Here is an 18,661-nt window from a genome sequence, read left to right as displayed (position 1 = left end):
TGAAACCGGGAGAGGCCATTACACCCTGGTTCACAATGAAGGAGCTTTGTTGGTCTCTTGGCGACCTGGTTAACAGGAGCTCTGTGGAGCATTTCTTCAAAGCCTTGACCAGACTTCTGGAGGGCATTATTGGTCTTGTTTGGCTTAAATAAAACTCCTGCTTTCCCCACACAGATATTAACCTTTACTTCAGTTTTTATTCAACTCATCCCACTTTTTAAAATTCCCTTCATTGTGACCAACCCATTAGCTTTACTCCTTTAACCTGCAGCACCATCCTCAAACCTCACCCCCATGATAATCCCTCACAAGACGTCCTTTAGCGTGATTAGCATAGTCAATGAGTTACTCTGTGTGGCTACTTGCTTTATTTATCGTGGCCGACCAGACGCAATTAGAGCTCATAAATAAAATCATTCACCGCAGTGGGTGCCAGAACACATTTCAACAGGTTTAAAGGGCTGTGTGCTACAGGGTGTGGGAAGGGGGGGGTGGTTTGATCTTACCCTGCATTTCTGAAGCTGGTTAATTGCTGTGGAGAAGAAGACAAGCAATCTGCTAATTGACTAATAATGCAAGAGCAAAAGAGATGAGCAGAGGGAGCGGGGCTGTACAGGATGCTTTGCTTTAGGTTTGTTTTTAATGACAAAGGCTGCAGGGCACAGCCTGAAATGCTTCAGTGCAAAGAGGCTAAGAGCGGATAATTATCAAGTTGAAGGCTTCATGCACAACTTCTGGGCTGGTGTTTGTATTAAGTAGTGTTATGTCATAAACCTATTTTTGTTTTGATGGAGGAGAAAACTAATTAGTTAGGCACCCATAAGATTTTACATGTTTTGAGCACAGTGAATGAGTAAAAAATGTGTTTGCTGGAGGCCTTTACATTAACATGTCAAAATAAACAAAGCTGAGAGAAAAGGAAATTATTGTCAATTACCAAACTGATACTCCTCTGCTTCTAAGAGGAGACAGACACGTCTATCTGCAAACTCTTTGAGTATAAAAGGGGAAAATATAAATGAAGGTTACACTTTAACTAGAGACGTACTCCATTTTTATTGGATTGAAACGCTCTCTTTTCACACCTGCAAATTTTTATACAATTTGTCAGCTCACAATATAACTTGAAATTGTAATCTGTCATGAAGAGCACTTGAGGGGAGGGCCACTTCAAATTAGGTAGCACCGTAGTGCAATTCTGGCGTCCAAACCTCGGGAATGAAACGAGTCATGAGAGAAGAAATAGGATCAAAAGAGCGGCTGTCACAGGTGTCTCACCGTAGCATCAGAGAGACGCAGATAAGGATGAGAAAAACTCAGATCAATGATTGTTCAGGGAGATGCTTTGCAGTTATCTTTGCAGTTATCATTTTCAAGGGCAGCAGTTGGATTTGTTGGTGTCTTCCATGATCAGAAAAATTAAGTCTACTCTCATAAACAGAGAGTTTTTATTGGTCAACAATCATGTATAAATAATAGGGATGGAAGGGTCCACAACACACATGCTTCCTTGCAACTGTACCTCTGTACTTCTTTGCCTTGCATTGTGCGTGTGTATGAAAAAAAGATGGTAAAAAAAGAAAAACACGATCCGTGAAGTGAGGAAAACTGAACAAGACCATTACATGTAGAATTTTTTGCAAATTCCCACTCTTGGTTCAATACTTGATTCTGATTGGTCTGAACTTATGACAACAAGCATTCATTCTTACTGGTAAATGTGACACAAGGGAGGACCTGTGTGTACAATCTGAGAAGCTATAGTGAATTATTATTTTTTTCTTTTGGCCAATTTAAACAAAAGCATTCTGAGAAAAAAGTTTTTTGTTTGACTTTTTTTTCCCTAATGACACTTAATGGGTCATTACTTTGTATGGCTCATTTGTTGGTCATGGACACCTAACTGGTTTTGTCTTCAGTGATATTTTTTACTAATTTTGCTCCTGTGTTTGTCTGGAGATCCTACACATAACCATGGCTGCATTGTTTACATGTACAGCTGGTAGCAGCCTGTAGCATGTCAATGCTAAGTGGTGCAAGGCCGGATGTTTCCCCACAAAAGGAGGAGAAGGAAGTGAGGAAGATGTGCTGGTTTTCAGGTGTGGGCTAAGAAGCGACAAGATCGACCTATCCTTCCATCCATCGTTATCGGGAACGTAAGATCTATCTCCAATTAGATGGACGAGTAGCATCATGCTATTCACAGACATGGCTAACGGAGCTAACACTGGACATGAATGCTACATTAGAAGAACTTGTGAGCAGACAGGATCCAGGAGACAGAGACTGAACAGACTGCTGAAGAAGCTCAGTCCTGGACCCTGTGGAGGTGGAGGCTGACTGAACTGGACAATGATGGACAAGCTGTCATCATCTATTTTCTTATTGACCTTTTTGCACTTTCTATACACTTTCTTACTTTGTTTTTCTTGATTGCTGCTGTGACTCTTGAAATTCCCCTCGGGGATAAATAAAGTTTCTCTGATCTTGTCAGATAAGCTTTTGAAGAAAAACCAGGGCAAAATCTACAAGGTCACTTTTATCTGTCATAGCAACAAAAAGGGACCACAAAATCTGGAATATTTTTTTTATCCAGATCACACTTTTTGATGTACTGGGACAAGGAGGAGTTGTAGAGTCAGAATAATTGGATGTAGGCTTACGTTTGCTCAGGTGAACACTTGGTGTTTCGAACATGACTTCAGTACAGGGTTAAGGAACAGAGTATTCGTCTTCAATGTAAGAAGTCTCTATTTACCTCATCCTGTTCTGTGACCTGCACACTTCTTCAACAATGACAGAGTGTCCCAGCTAATCCTGAGATCTAACTTTATAAACTGCACTCGTCTCAGTCTGCGCAGAGATGCAGGAGACAAAAAAAACATTCATCCTGAATCTACTGGCGGCAGGAGATCGTAATTATCTCCTAACCCTGGTTCAGTCCTGCTCTCTAACTCAGGCCTGTCGTCAGCACCTGATCACTACATAAATACCTGACGGAGGATCAGGCTGGAGCGACGCTGGAGCACAGAATAAAACTGCTTCTATTGTGGTGATTGGTGGCAGCCACTGAACGGCCTGTATAATGTCAGGAGTTGTGGTTGTGGCGCTGCATGGTAATTTGCTGCAGGAATTCCAGCAGCTTTGAATTGAAAGCGTTGGTCACAGCATTGCCTCAGAAAAGCCTAAATACAAACGATCAGCAATAGATAATATCGAGAAATGGAAAACAACTCAAAATGTGTCCCTGATCACAAAACCAAACAGTGCGCTGTACACAGAGAGCAGTTAGATCCATATGTTGGGATTTAGCACATCATTAATCTCTGCTCTCACGGGGAGCTGCTCCCTTCTCTCTCTGTGCTGAGAGGAGGCCTGAGGAAGATATGGCATACGCCTTCAAATCTATGCGTGCGCAACAAATCCTCCATTTATTTTACCCCCATTTTCTGTTGTTTTTATTCTCCCGATTCTGCTTTTCTCTCCAACGCTCCATTGCTATGTCCATCTCACTGTGCGCTGTGCCTCTTTTATCACCTCAGTTTCATTAGTCTCTTACAAAATCAAAAGTCACATCGTGTGACGAGAGATGAATGATGTTTTGCCACCCAATGTACCCAACATGTCATAATTAAAGTCCAGTTCCCGCTGAATAATCCCTGCTTTTGTTTTCTTTCTGGAAATGAAAATATAACAAGAGGTTTACCAAATCCACTTTGCACCCGTGGAGGACTCGATTCTATTTTAGACCCGGAGGATATTATTCACTTCAGTCCAGGAGAAAATAAAGCAACAAATGCTCTTTACAGTTTTAAGTACTTTTTTTTTTCTCCATGCAAATGATCTTCCTTTTAACGTGTATAACATTACAATTACATTACAAAAGAAATAATTTAATGTTCTGTATCCTCACAGTTTAATAGCAGTGTCTTTATGTGATTTAAGTGTTGATGTGCCAAGACACAAAGCAAACATTAAACTGACGGTAAAAGACAAAAAAAGAGCTCTTAAATGCAACAAAAACTTCAGCCGCAGAAGTTTATGAGTATGCAAGTTGTACACAAGACAAAACTAAAATTTCACCATGGTTTGTGTTGACAGTATGTAATCATGTCACTCACAATCTGGCTGATGACAAGTCTTTGTTTAATGGCGAAGTTGTGCACAAGCATCCAAAATCACCTCCTCAATCTATTTTCCTACTCACTACATAGTGAATTAGATGTAGTGGACTGTGTAGCCTACTTACTCAGGTAAATTAAAACAACATTTTGGACACTACTCATCCATTTACAACCGCTGAGAGTGATGTAATTATTCTTGGGTCGTTCATGGATGGCTGACGTTTTTTTATAAAAAATGAAAAAACTATATAACTGAATATAATATAATATAATATAATATAATATAATATAATATAATATAATATAATATAATATAATAGAATAGAATAGAATAGAATATGATAGAATAGAATAGAATAGAATAGAATAGAATAGAATAGAATAGAATAGAATAGAATTACAAATTGTAATGATCCCCCATAGGAGATTTTTTTTGTCACAGCAGCTCACAGAAAAAGTGCAATAAATGCAATAACAATAAAAAATAGAATATTAATAGAGTAAGAATATGATATTGGAAATTTGAATACATATAGAAAGGTAGAATTTTTTTTTATATTTTTACATATCAACATAAAAACAAATAAGTACAGTACAAGAACAGCACTTGACCATAACAGTGAGTACCGGGATGATGTGCAACTTGTGCTGTATTTGAGACTTGCAAGGTCCAGTGAATGCATCACCCGCGGTTGATGTGTCAGCAGCTAACGTCCGTGTTGTTTGATTCTATGCTCCAAGTTGTGAGACACGCTCATCCGAAAGTCAAACAGGGAGCTAAGTTTTATCCTCTGACAGTTTTTAATGTTGTTTCATGTTATCAGTAATCATTAATCGTGTAATCAGGCATTTCTTCGGTTTGAACCGCAACGCATGATGGTATACATTGCTTATATAGTGAGCATCGCTAATGCACTAATTTTCAAAATGCATCGTGGGATACATTGAGTGCACTATATAGGCATATTCACAATACAGCACACTATTTAGTGAATAGGGAGTGATTTCGGACACAGCCAGTGTTTCTCAAATTGTTCCAGACCAAGGACCACCGACCCACCCCCAAACCCCACCAAAAACCCCTAAGTGGGTGAGTTTGTAAGTATGGGAGTTTGTAATTGGAACATTTTGCGTGTAAAATTTCAACACAAAACTAGAGTATTGACCTTAAGCCAAACATATGCCTGAGGTTACAGAAAGAGATCTGCAAACATTTTACACATGAACACTTCCTCTGACAAAGTTTTACTTTTGAGGCTCTCATCTTTGTTCTTGATCAGAAAGAAATTTTCATGCAGCATCTACCCACCATCTCCCCTTTCACCTCTACGTTCTGGTCTGATGACTCACATAGCAACATAGGAGAGCTGCGCCTTGGTGAGGTTCAGAGGGTGATTGGACACAGAGATGCCGTACTGTCGGGGGTCCTCTCCAGCCGGCAGATTTCCCCTTAGGATGGCGTTGGTGGCCACACTGAGGAAGGACGGCATGCCGTGAAAAGCCTGGTTGTAGAACCACACCTGTGGAGGAAGGGGCAGGCATCAGGTTAGGGCAGACGACGCACAGGGGGGCTTTGCTGTTACTTGTGATGTTTCCTAGCAACTACATGTGGCAGCGCTGCATGCACACTTATGTTGATGGATAAATAATAGAGAAAGGTTTTGCATGCAGGTTGTGAAAGAGAAAGCCATCAGTGTGGAGAAGATGCAGGTGAAGTGGTTTGATTCTGTTCAAGGCAGTCACTTTATTAATCCAAAGAAATATATTGTCAAACTGGTGGTTAAATTTCCACTTCAGTGTTTGTTAACTGTTGACACAGTGTGGTAGGCCACCTGTTGAGCTTTCTTTGGGCTTGTTTCCTTATAAGATGATATTGTTTCTATTGCAAGATCTGACAAAATTAGTTGCTAATGCTAATGCAGCAGACTTTCCTGTAATGTCAGTGTATTCAATTTCTTAAATATTTACTTCTTATCATTTTGATGCACAGCATACAGAGCAAAACGTCAAAAATTCAGTTAGATATCTGGATTTCTCTGCAGGAAACAGCTGATAATAATGATCTGGTAAGATGACCAGCTCAAAAACTGATCAATTAAAACGTATCCAGATCGCCACTGATATTAAAGTTCGGATCAGAACTCTAAAAATGAGATTAATACAATCAGCGGTACCACTTTACCTTAGGGGTCTGCAAATTTCACCGCACTTAGGTAATAATTAGACAAAGTTTCAGCTAGTGTAGTAATTCCCAACCTTTCCAACTCAGGGTCGAATTTTGAAGGCCACACATACACAGAGACTCCAGCAAAGATTCTTCCTTTGCGTTTCCAAAAGCCACCTGCGTTTACATGAAGATGGCGTGAAAACAACCTGCGTTCATACGACTCCAAGAAGACAAGTCACAACAATGTAGTGGCCATGCCAGGCCAGTAGTTGGGGATGGGGATATATGTGTGTAGATATGATACTCGGAAATCACCATCATTGTTGTGGTTGTTCTTTCTTTTTCTGACGTTTTATTGTGTGAGACGGTTGGCAATCCAACCTTGAGGCGTATTACCGCCACCAACTGGACCGTAATGGCTTAACTGGAAGTGTGAGCACAAACTCCACCTGAAACTGCAAGTGCGCATGTGGTGACGTCAGTGTTTCACCCTGAAACGCTCTGCTCTGTGTTTATACCAGGCTGGATTGAGGAGCGTTTTGAAAACTCTCCACTCTGGAGAGCATTTTCAAAAGCAACTTGGTCTCATCTTAACTCATATCTTAACTCACGGCCAAAACGCAATGAAATGGCCTAAGGCTCGACAATTTTCACAACCCACCAGATACAGGGGCCCTATGATGCTTTCTTTAAGCACTTGTTTTTGAAGATTGAACATGAAGACTGAACTAAACAGTCTTGCTGCAAAGTAGTGTGGCAAATAACTGAAGTTCCTATCTTACATTTGCTTGTCATTTGTCTTACACTTGAAGGAAACACATAGTAAAAAAACAAAATTATGATTAGAATATTTCCTCATATCCTTTATTTTTTTTCAACATATTCATAAAAGTAACTCATTTAAAACATTATTCTGATTTTTTTTTTGTTTGTTTTGTTTTTTTAATTAGACCCCACTCCCATCCCCCAAATACCATTTTGGAAATGATTCGACGACCCGCTTCACAGCCCACCAGGGGGGCACAGGCCACAGTTTGGGAACCACTGGGCTTGTAAATTTATTTTCATGATTTCAGCAGATTTTATGACAGATTCTGGGAGGAACTTTTGGGTTTGTGTTGTTTTTGGTGCCCCCTGCTGGCAAAAAAAGGCATTTCATATCTGGCTGATTTTATCCAGAAATTGAGTAAGTAGGGTACCCTGACAGAACATCTCATCTTTAACAGCCAAAGATTACACTTGAAGACTCTTAAGTGTTAAAATGTTTAAAATAAATAAAAAATAGGCTTGTTGCAGGGTCTCTTGTCTCACCTGACATCGACCCTGCAGCAGCGATTACATTAAAAAAGACTCAGAAACCAGGCCGAGCAGAGACATTAGCATCCATATTAATCTGTTTAATAGGAAGCACCTCCTCATGTGAGTTTTAAATATTTGATTAAGGTTGGGAATTGTGTCTTGTTACAAACTGTGTTTAAAAATGCCAGAATCTTCCTGCTCTCACAGGATGTGTTCATTGGGAGTGTGCTCAAGGTCAAGTTTTTAAATTACACACAATACCAGGGTCAGTGGATAAAGAGTGAGTAATTAAGGGTTTAGTTCAGCATTTGGTGACAATAAACAGCAACCGTGCGCCTATTTTTGTTCTCTTTGCTGTATGTTTGGGGGCGTGAGAGTTTTTATACAGTCAGAATAAATGAATAAAAAATAGATTTTATTTTTGTTCCACTTACTGCAGTATAAGAACTGAAGAAAGAGGGGTCAAATAATCTCCAAAACATTTTTCACTCCAAAATTCTTTCCTTTGAGCGGAGCCACAGATGTGACAAAGACTACTTTTTCATTCATTAGAAGATAAAGTCCCACAAAGACAGCCTATCTGGATTGTGGCGGAGCGTGCCCAGTAGAAGAAACATTTCTCAACACTTTCTTTTTTAATGTAACTGAGTCCGGGAGTCTGTGGCTGCTGGGGTGCAGAAGAAAAACGCTGGATGAAAGAGTGTGGGAGTGTGAGAGGACTCCCTCCTGATAGAGCGGCACTAATTACGAGTGGATGGCGTCTGAGTGTCGGCTGAACATTACACCGAGGAGGATACGGACAAAATGCAGTGGATTCTCTTCCTATATGTTTGTGCGTCGCTTTAACTCTTCTGATCACATTTTCCCTTTTGTATTTTCCATATCCTGAAATTTCTAAAAGGTCTGTGGCTTATCTTCCGATTCAAGATAACAGGAAGTGAAAAGCAAACGCTGAACACCAGGGAAAGATGAGAGGGAGGAAGAATATACGATGACAAGACACATTTGCATTTTTAGTTCTGAAACCATCTTAAACATGTTGCTCTGAGGAGCAGAACTCTTGTATCAGAGTGAAATATAATATACAAGTGTGGTTTAAGTGTATGAGATGCAACTGTAACTCTAGCTTAAAATATATGCATGGTTTAGTAATGAAAATAACACAGTTGTTTCAAGTTCTGCTTACATTGAAAAAGAAAGAGATGCTCAGACTTGGGTGTCGACAAAGAAAGCTAACTGAAGGTGTTGACCCCTGTGTGAGAATAAACATTGGCCTTCTTATATAACATCTGTCAGCTGATTGCTGCCAGCTGAGGGAGATGCTCACAGGTGTTTCCAATATCTGCTGATTAAGAGGCAACCTGTGGACTGGATTCATATCTTTTTACAATTAAAAACACTTCAGCACACATTTATCGTGGCAGAAAGTGAATGAAGCACAATACATCTTTTGAGTATGCATTTTCTTTTCAGTTTGACTTTGGAAGGATACAAGCGATGGAAAAAAAAACGCACTGATTTGTAGCTAGATAAATTAATTACAACTAGACAGCTCACAAAATGTGAGCAGACAAACCGTTAAAAGATTAATACTCAGGGCCCTGCACTGCAAAACCTGAAATTGGAGTGATGTGTGTTTAAGTGTTTATGTTTCATTATTTTGTAATAAAAATGTGTCTTATTAGATTTTACATGAGAAACATTCACAGGAAGGGGTCTGGCTACAGACCTCCAACATTAGATCTGTTGTGATGATTGTGCCAGACAACAGGTTGGTGCATTAGTTTTATTTTCTTGGTAAAGCTGTAGCCTTTTGATCCTGTATATTTAATAAAAATAAGCCAAAAATACATAATATTGTAGTGTGGGCTCTCTAATGCCACAGCCACAGCGGACACAAATTCACAAAGACACGCTTCGAGATTCCATACAAAGTAAATGCAAAGATGCGTTTGGACGCAGATTCGCCCCGGATGGTCGGTTAGGGCATCAAACGTCTCTATGCTCAAGTTGAAAACATCAAACTCGACGCTGTGCTGAGGCAGCCAATCAGTGATGACATTCCCCCTCAATGTCATTGATTTGATGACTTGTGACGCTCCTGCCACCTGCTCCGGCTCCAACCCCGCGGAAAGATGGAGGAGAAGTTGATTTGTGCAGTGTGTCATCATCCAGAGTTTTATATGTGTACTATGTGTTTCTAGCTGGATTTGCACAGGTCATCACTGAGTCCGACCGTGTTTTCCTCAGTGGAGTTTTGCCGTAAAAGATGGAAAAGTCTGATACAGTGGAGGAAGGAGCGGGGCAGGGGCAGAGCCAGGGAAAAGCTGGAAGTTCTCTGTGTCCTCTCTTTCCTCGACCTCTTCATTATCCCCAGGGAGACCTCCGGGAACATGGTTCGGAGGTAGAAGATGAGGTCACAAGGAACAGCCATGCAGGGCCAGAGGTAGGTAGATTGCGTCACAATTGTGACTCGCATTTAAATTTGCCAATTCCCATTCGGTGTGTGGTCGCAGCATAACACTAATCCCCAATGTTCTGGTCGGGGCACCCAAGTCTAAAAAGTCTAGACACGCCCCTGCTTGTTGCCTTATTACTGGTAACCTACGTTATTTGCTCATAAACAGATGGATTTATGCTAAACGGAGGGTTCAGCTCACAGAAAAGAGTTATGGGGAAAGACAGCCATATATATTACACATGAGCTGCCCATATGCTTAAAAACATGACTTGTCACATCTGTGTCAGTCACTCCCCAAATTGCAAGAAGAAAGCAACAGTGTCTTTTTAGTACAGAAAGTGGAAAAGGATAAGAAACCCACAGTGATTGTGAGCAAGTAACTCTAATCTGGTTAACGGTTTGGAAATAGTAACACGTTAGATTACTCATTACCCAAAAAAGTGGTCATAACAGAGTGAAGGAGTTTTTAAGCAACGTCTTACTGGCATGCTCCTGTGTTCAAGAAAAATGCTCCTAATTCAATACAAATGTAAAACATTTCTCACTGCTGAGCGAGTGCTGAAGATCAGCTTTTGTCCAAAAGTCTAAACCAAACATGGGGACAAGAATTAAGTACAAGACGTAATGTTGCTGATACTCTTGTTTTAGCTTCTGTGTCAACAGATAAGCACCAAGCCCTGAAGCTTGGGGTGCAAAAAAAGTTCCAACTGCAATTTTTGCATGTGGAAACAGCCTTTTGATTAGATGACAGTCAAACAACAAAATAATGTAATTATTAAGCCACACTCCTTTATCCCTGTGATCAAAATATCCAGGCCAGATTTAAGTGACTTTGTCTGTCTCCTTGATCACCTCAGTTCTTTACAGAAAATCCAATTCCACCTGCTTCATTTCCCCCTCAAAACTTCCTCTCGTCACATCAAATAAAGAAGCAGAGCAAAGGAGAACAAGGCAATTAATGCAGTACCTTTACGTTGTCCCTGGTTCCCAGCTTCTTCAGCAGCGTTTCAGCCTTCGGGAAGATCTCATCAGTCACATTATCCTAATGAAAATAGAGGGAAAAAAACAAGAGAAAAATCACTGGGAGACTTAATTGGATGCACTTGGAAAACCACTTCTGCTCTTTGAAATGCAAAACATGAGGCAGGGGGAGACAAGAATTAAGACTCTCAGAGAGCGTGAGGGTATGCTAAGCCACTTATTTCCCACAGACTTGGGTAAAAATGTCCCCTGTTATTTTGGCTACTTGCAAGTTTTTTTTTTTTTGCACTTGTTCTTCTGACGTTTCTGTTTTATTAAGTAGTGTGAAATAATTTAAATCACCAGAGGAGGGACAGAACATGAAACAAGGATTCAAGAGTCACAGAAACTGCTTTTTTTACCCACTGCATGAATCAGATGGAAGTAGTATGACTGGATTAGGATCTCCAGAGTGTTCACATAGGGATTAAAATAGAATAACTGCTAAAAAAAAAAAAAAAAAAAGAGGCTTTTCTGCTTCGTTTTGTTTTGATGTGGAGGGAAAAGCGGCACAGAGGGGAGGAAGTGGACAGGTTGCATTAAAACTCTGCTCAACTGCGCTCATGTTTCTGGTGAAATGAGGTGTGGGATGAGGGGCCGGGATGACAGGCATGTGATTTCTAAAGTGTCATGTTGATACCATGCTGTTCAGGCCAGCCATAGGAGCACTGAGGACATTACACGTGTGATATAAATGCAAATGGACCTCCTGTTGGACCCTGTCTTCAACATGGGGAGGCTGAAGCAGAGGAGAGGACAGGGGAAGAGGGGAGTAGACTGAGAGAGGAGTGAGGAATAGGTTTGTGGAGGAAAAGTGCAGGTGACAACTAGGGGGGCGAGGAAAATAGGAGGAGAAAAATCAAGAAAGACATCCCAAGAATGCAAGTGTGTGCTCAGGTGCAAGTGCCTGTCTGCCCTGAAAGCAGGAGAGTGGAAAGGATTAGACACAAAGATATTTTCAGCCCACAAAGACAGTCACCTAAGGACAGGGGGATGAGGAGATTACACCACTTGTGTGATTATTTCAATCCCACAATCCTTCACTCTGCCACATTGTGACATTCTGAGAAATTTGGAGACATTTCAAGAATGTATTCAGAGCGTGTGTTTGCTGTTTTTTATAACTTGTTTTGCCCCATTCGTAGATCGAGCCTGCTTCTTTTGGCACAATAACGTGTTTACACATCATTTCTGTAACATAGCATGAACTCTTCTTCTTTTTCTGCATCACAGTTTGAAAGAGGAGAAAAGGAGATAATAAAACGCCTCCATCTACGCTGACAGGAGCGTTTGTGTTAAATAACAACCCCTCTGTTCCAAGTCATTACCTATTCATACACCGGGGCAGAGAACAAGACTCCTACTCATGTCCGCGATGCTTCCTCCAGCACAAGCAGAGGACTCTTCAGTTTATTGTTGTTTTTTGCTTGACTTCAGTTTACGTCACGCCAAGAAGGAGTGAACACAGCCAATAGGCGGCCTGCTGAGATCAGTGATGGCTGAAACAAGATGAGAAGTGGGCCAGCAGCTGGCGGGGACTAATCCTCCACCAACTCCTCCCCGTTCAAGGACAATGACAAGGCTGGTTTGGCCAGGGGATCTCTAATGACTCAGCAATAAAGCCACTGGAGTGTGCCATGACTGTTTTCAGTTTGTATTTCAAAGTGGGCTGTACAGTTCAGTGCTCAAATGATCTTTGTGGCGGGGTGGTCAAATGATCTGTGCAGTGAAGTCTGCTGAGAACTTCACTGAGTGCAGAATTAGTGGGCGAGGTCTGGATTTAGTATGAACGTGCTCTGGTTCACAATTTTGCAGTGCACTAGTTGTCCAAGTGGTATTGACCAATCAGGTATTGGCAGACTTTGACGGTCCAGGAAAAAAGTTTGTGAAGAATGTTTTCCTTTGGTGGTCATACTGGAGTGAAGCCTCTTAGTAACTGAGTATTTACAGTAAGGTGCAAAATTCCTGTGTTTTCAAAGTTGAAAACTTCCCAAGGGGATTTTCAGAAATTAACAATAATATTCAGATTTTTATGTTATCTACATTTACCTGGTCATATACATGTATCAATATTACACATTTTTAGGGCTGCAACATCCAATGGATGAAATTTAAAAAAATCTTCTTCCTTTTTGTTTGATTATTTAGCGGTAGACAACTACCTTAAGGTACATTACCACCACCTACTGGACTGGAGTGTAGATTACCTGGGCTGTAGGGCTGTATGTGTCACATGTAAACAGATCAGTGTGGTACAGGAGAAGCCAAGTAGTATTTCAGGCTGCGTAAAAGCTCAAAGAGTGTAAATCAACAACAATGATCTCGCATGGCATGGCAGTACAGCTGCAATGATCCAGCACAAGGAGTTCATTAAACCAACGTTAGCGTTAGCGTTAGCTGCTACAGATAGTGGGAGGGCAGAGAGTGTGCACTGTTTGACCTGCAGGTGAAAAGATTGAGGACACATTTTATTTAACTTGCCTTTTTTGGCCCACTAAGTTCTTAATCTGATGACATACCAATGTATTTTCTGTTGTTTTACCCAAACTGTTGATTCTTTAAATGACAATACATTCATATCATTTGTTGCACTTTATAAATGTAGCATCTGGTCGGTTTAATTATGTTCAAATACGTTGTTTCTTTGTATATATCATAAAAAAAATGATAGTAATCAACTAACATAACAACACGTTTGGAGAAGACAAAAAAAAGCAAACAAAATCCAAAATTTCTTTGCCACAACTTCCCCCAAATTTTGGGGCAAATTAATTATAAGTGACTGGGACAAAACTCTAAAAATTTCAAATATTCTTGAACTGAAACTCTCATGGAATATTTCAGGAAACTTCCCTTAAAATTTACCTGATATTTACCACCTCTTTACAACCCTAATTTACAGTAAAACTGGGACTCATCAGAGCAGATATCTAGGCATGTGGGGAGTGCAATGAACCAGAAAATGTTGAATTAATTTGTGAACACATCTACAAATCTAGAATCCAGAGACTTTGTTGGCTGGAAAGCGCCACATGGGTATTTTAAACTCGAATGCAATCTGTCGGTGCATTTGTAGCACCGCTTAACCAAAACCGTAAATGCTTTAAAAGCCAGTTGCTGACACCTGCACTGGAGCATATGAATAGTGGTGATTTGAAGATGCAATGAACCAAAATTCATTCCTTTATGTTGCAGATAAACAGAAAAAAAAAATCACATCTAATCTTTTGGTTTGATAGCTCAGCCATTTTTTAAGGAAATGAGCTGAACTGAAAACACTTCGATGGACTCTTAAGAATTCTTGTCTGAAGTCTTCTGTCAATCCTGAGAGGCAATTTTTTTGTTAGATGGTTGGCTAATGGGTCCTAATATTGATTAAGAGCTTTCCAAGCCAAGTGAAGCCTGTTTGTAACTTAGCATTTACAGTGAAACTGAGACTCACCAAAGCAGAACAGTCCAGGTTCAGGGAATGTGATAGATGAAAAAGTGGTGAGCTTATTTTGCACATATACTTGAAAACTTAACTTCTCTTTTAATCTGATGATTCAGTCTTGTCTGGGAGTCCTGTGTCACACTTTAGAGGCAAACATTTCCATCAAGATTGATTGAGAACTTGCCAGGCAGCAGTTCAAGGATTTCAGGTTTAGAGGTGTATTTCTCTGAGCAGTGCTAATAAAAAGAAGATTGAGTTGGAGGGACTTAAAAATCATTTCGGGAACCAGCACTGACATTAAGAGCAGATACATAAGACAGCATCTATTTAAGATACATTTTCTGGTATGATTAAATAAATTCCATCACACAGGCTCTCTTTTTCTCCTCATTCCCGTCACCACTTCCAGCTCCGAGTATTTTTTCCTACCTGCTGTATACAGGAAATGCAATTACACAGAAATTTCAATGCCTGCTTCACCGTCTGCACAGGTGGCTCAAAGCGCAAAAGCTCCCTGCTTCCCGCTAACATCTCACATCTCAGTGCCTGCCGAGCAGCAGCAGAGAGCCAGACATTTCCCTAGGTCAGTGTAGCACTTTAATAACAGGGGATGCAGAGCTTGGGAAGGCTAATGCTCGGCCATTAGGGTTACATCACCACTGCTGCACAAATTAAAGTCACATTAAGAGTCCAGATCTGGGAGACAGAGACGGGGGCCCAGGTATGGATAAGGCCAGAGACGCCTGAGGGGGAAGAAATGTGCTGATCTCAGAGAAGCTTGAGCATCCGAAATCTGAAATGTTAATTAGCCACTTTGTGTGTGTGTGTGTGTGTGTGTGTGTGTGTGTGTGTGTGTGTGTGTGTGTGTGTGTGTGTGTGTGTGTGTGTGTGTGTGTGTGTGTGTGTGTGTGTGTGTGTGTGTGTGTGAGACACAGAAGGGTTGAGGCAGAATTATAGAAAGATGGAGTCAGTCAGCTGGTATGAGGTTCAGGAAGCTCTGCTTGAGGAAAGGTGAATTATGTGTTAACATGAACTGAATAAAAGCAGATTAAAATATGTGATTGAAAAGGTGTGAAGGACTGTCCCTGAGTGTGTGTGTGTCTGTGTGTTCTCAGATTTCTCCTTTAACTCAAAGCCATGCAGGCAATTACAGCCTGTTTCCATGGACACTCTTGAAAACAGAGAGGGGGAATCTGAACCTCGTCTTCTCGTTTTTCCTTTCCCGACGTCTCTCTCGTTTATTAAGAATCCAGCAGGGTCCAAACGTCCACGACAAATATCATCACCCGTGTCTGAGATACAAAGCTGAGTGAACAAAGAACGGCATGCTCCAATTAGCCGCAGCTTGCTCGAAAGAAGGCTGCAGATTCGACAGGAGAAGAGGAGTTCACCACATAGTTTTTGAGAAACTTTGCCGCTCTGCTTAAATTCTATATTTTGTTTTGAATTTTTTTCTTTACTTTCTTTTTTGATTCTTTTTTTCGCTTTAAAGCCTCTGCACATTAACGGCGATGCAATTCAATCTCTGCAGCTATTCTCCCCCAAACGATGTCTTTTTAGTTTTTATGTCTTTTGTCGTAAAGAGCTGGGCACTGGGACACAAACACACTCAATGTTGAATTTTTTGATCACAGACTGTAAAAAAAATGGACGTCCGCTTGCTCGGTTCGGAGTGAGGTCGCCAGGAAAACCGCTCCCCCTGGTGGCTGGCTGCAGTATAAGTCAAAAAAATCCAGCTCTCCAGTCATTCCAGATGGGCTGTGGTCAAACTTAAAAAAAAAAAAATACACCCTGTAGAAATATTTCTCACGTCTGTTGTTGTGGTGATTTGAAGATATTATTTGGCTGCCTTGTATTCAGGTCCTCTTTGTTCTGAAAAGTTTTGTTTTCAGTAGCTATAAGAGGTTAAAAAAAAGGTTTTATGTCACGTTTAACGATAATTGACAGCTGCCATTCTTATGTATTTTTGGGGGGAATTGTAAAATATGTTGGGAGGTAAAGTCAATAAGTAATTAGACTCTTGAAAAAAAAAAGTAATTGTTATTTTTGTCACCCGGCTCCACTTAGATTCTTCCAGAATCCCTCATCGTCTGTACTACGCAGACTCTGGCTGCACAACTGCTTCAATGGCTGCATCTGTGACAGAGGAATTTTGGCTTCAAAACCATATGGGGTAATGATAAATGGCGGAGCCACGCTGTCCACTCTATATACAGTCTATGGTTTTGATATGTGACTTCTCAACAACAAGTGTTTTGATTGGTGGTTTGATTGGGGTGTGAACTCGTCACACTTTGGAAACTCTGGAAAAATCAACTTTGTTCCAAAAAACAAAACAAAAAAAAACTTGCAAAATATTTATACGAAAAATATGTGTCTGGTGGAGCTCTACGCACTCTTCAGTGAGGGGAATACAGATTTTCAGGTGTAGGAAAAAAGGTTTTCAAAGTTTGTAATGTGTCAAAATGGTGCCTAAAAATGGTCAACTGTGTGGTTACAATGTCGGTGAAAGGGTTAAAATACCAGAAATAGCAAAGAATCTACACCTCAAATAAAACAAAATTAATATTTAAATGATACTAATTAGAAGTGTCTTCTAACAGTGAGTTGCAAAAAGTCTTAAAGTTGGTTTGTGCTTTAATGTTTGTTAACCATGTTATTTTCACTTATTCAATCTCATATAGTCTACACTTCTTCCACTTTTATTTAATTTCAAGAATTTATTCAGCCAAAAATGAGAAAATGTGGTCATGAAAAGCCAGCCACAGGTTTGGAATTTGAAGGAAAGCTTGTTTTTTAATGATTAGCTTATAGGAGGTGTTTTGGGTTTATGGACAAATCAAAGAAGCTTTTGGCCAATCATGCATTCTCAAGTATCAACAGGTTTGACTCTGCAAATATTAATGTTTGTTACATACTTCGAATGAGCTGAATAGGTCTTTGAGATCCTTGAACGTAGCTTCGATCGCTGCCTCAGTCATGCGGACTTGGGAGTTGACTGCTCCCACAGAGATTCCTCCGTACCTGGAGAGGCAGAAAAAGAAAAAAAAAGAATAAGGGAAACTTTAGAAACTTGAGGCTGATATTTGATAGAAAATATGGCTGAGGGAGTTTTCCTGGACTTAGATTGAACAAACAGCCATACCCTTTTCCCTATTTTTCATTACTGTCATTGTGCACTAATTGTTTTGAAAAATGAAAGCATATCATATGAAGGCTCAGCAGGATTTGTCAGAACACGACAGCTGCAAAACACGCAGAGATACAAATGCCATCACAGTGTGCTGAATTTTGTCCTTTCATTTATGTTGCACTCAACTGACCTTCTAAAAGTGGATGCAACAACATCACAACAGCAGCCCAGGTAGTAATTTAGCTCTCTTTGTGTTGAAAAAATAAATAAACACATGTGTGACCAAAACCAAAGTGCCTGAGGAGAGTCTTTCTGAAGTGCTACTAGATCCCTGAACGCTGTGTGAAACCCAGACTCAAAAAGCTCTTCAAATGCTGCACGGGAGCGGTAGACGGTGTTGAACTTCACAACAAACACCAATTACCTTTTTTTGCCTGAGTTTTCAAAAGTCTTGACCAAGAAGTCCGTCATGTTTCTTCCAGTCAAATCCAGGAGTGTGTCTGTTGTGTTTTGGATTCTCTGCAAGGGGGAAGAGAAAAATCAGAATCAGAATCAAGTTTTGTTGCCAATAGGTATGGGTACTGAATTAGGTACCTTTATAGGTACAGACCAAATTCTGTCAAAACTATTGAGTACCGGGCTGCACGGTGGTGCAACTTGCAACTAGCGCTGCAGCCTCACAGCAAGAAGGTCACCGGTTCAAATCCCCATCTCGGCTGGTGGGTCTTTCTGTGTGGGGTTTGCATGTTCTCCCCGTGCATGCGTGGGTTCTCTCCGGGTACTCCGGCTTCCTCCCACAGTCCAAAAACATGCTTACCAGGTTAATTGGGCACACCAAATTGTCCCTAGGTGTAAGTGTGTGCGTGCATGGTTGTCTGTCTATGTGTCAGCCCTGCGATTGACTGGCGACCAGTCCAGGGTGTACCCCGCCTCTCGCCCAATGATTGCTGGGATAGGGATAGGCTCCAGCCACCCGCGACCCTAAACAGGATAAGCGGTATAGAAAATGGATGGATGGAAACTA

General features: G+C 40.7%; 1 protein-coding gene across 1 annotated transcript in view; it reads right to left on the bottom strand.

The window, feature by feature from the left end:
- Nucleotides 1-18,661, bottom strand: part of LOC141811163 (phospholipid-transporting ATPase ABCA1) — a 262,749-nt gene that overhangs the window by 63,461 nt on the left and 180,627 nt on the right. The window contains exons 33-36 of the mRNA XM_074699107.1: nucleotides 18,062-18,156; nucleotides 17,423-17,528; nucleotides 11,019-11,093; nucleotides 5,475-5,644 (exon numbers count right to left, since the gene is read on the bottom strand). Of these exons, the coding sequence (XP_074555208.1) occupies nucleotides 5,475-5,644; nucleotides 11,019-11,093; nucleotides 17,423-17,528; nucleotides 18,062-18,156 (446 nt within the window). The remainder of the gene's footprint in view (nucleotides 1-5,474; nucleotides 5,645-11,018; nucleotides 11,094-17,422; nucleotides 17,529-18,061; nucleotides 18,157-18,661) is intronic.

This window comes from Halichoeres trimaculatus, unplaced genomic scaffold (assembly GCF_033239565.1).
Source record: "Halichoeres trimaculatus isolate MK-OKI-2021-1 unplaced genomic scaffold, fHalTri1.1 fHalTri1_scaffold_22, whole genome shotgun sequence".
Lineage (NCBI taxonomy): Eukaryota > Metazoa > Chordata > Actinopteri > Labriformes > Labridae > Halichoeres > Halichoeres trimaculatus.
The sequence above is the reverse complement of the archived record's forward strand: the minus strand, read 5'-3'. Positions and strand labels throughout refer to the sequence as shown.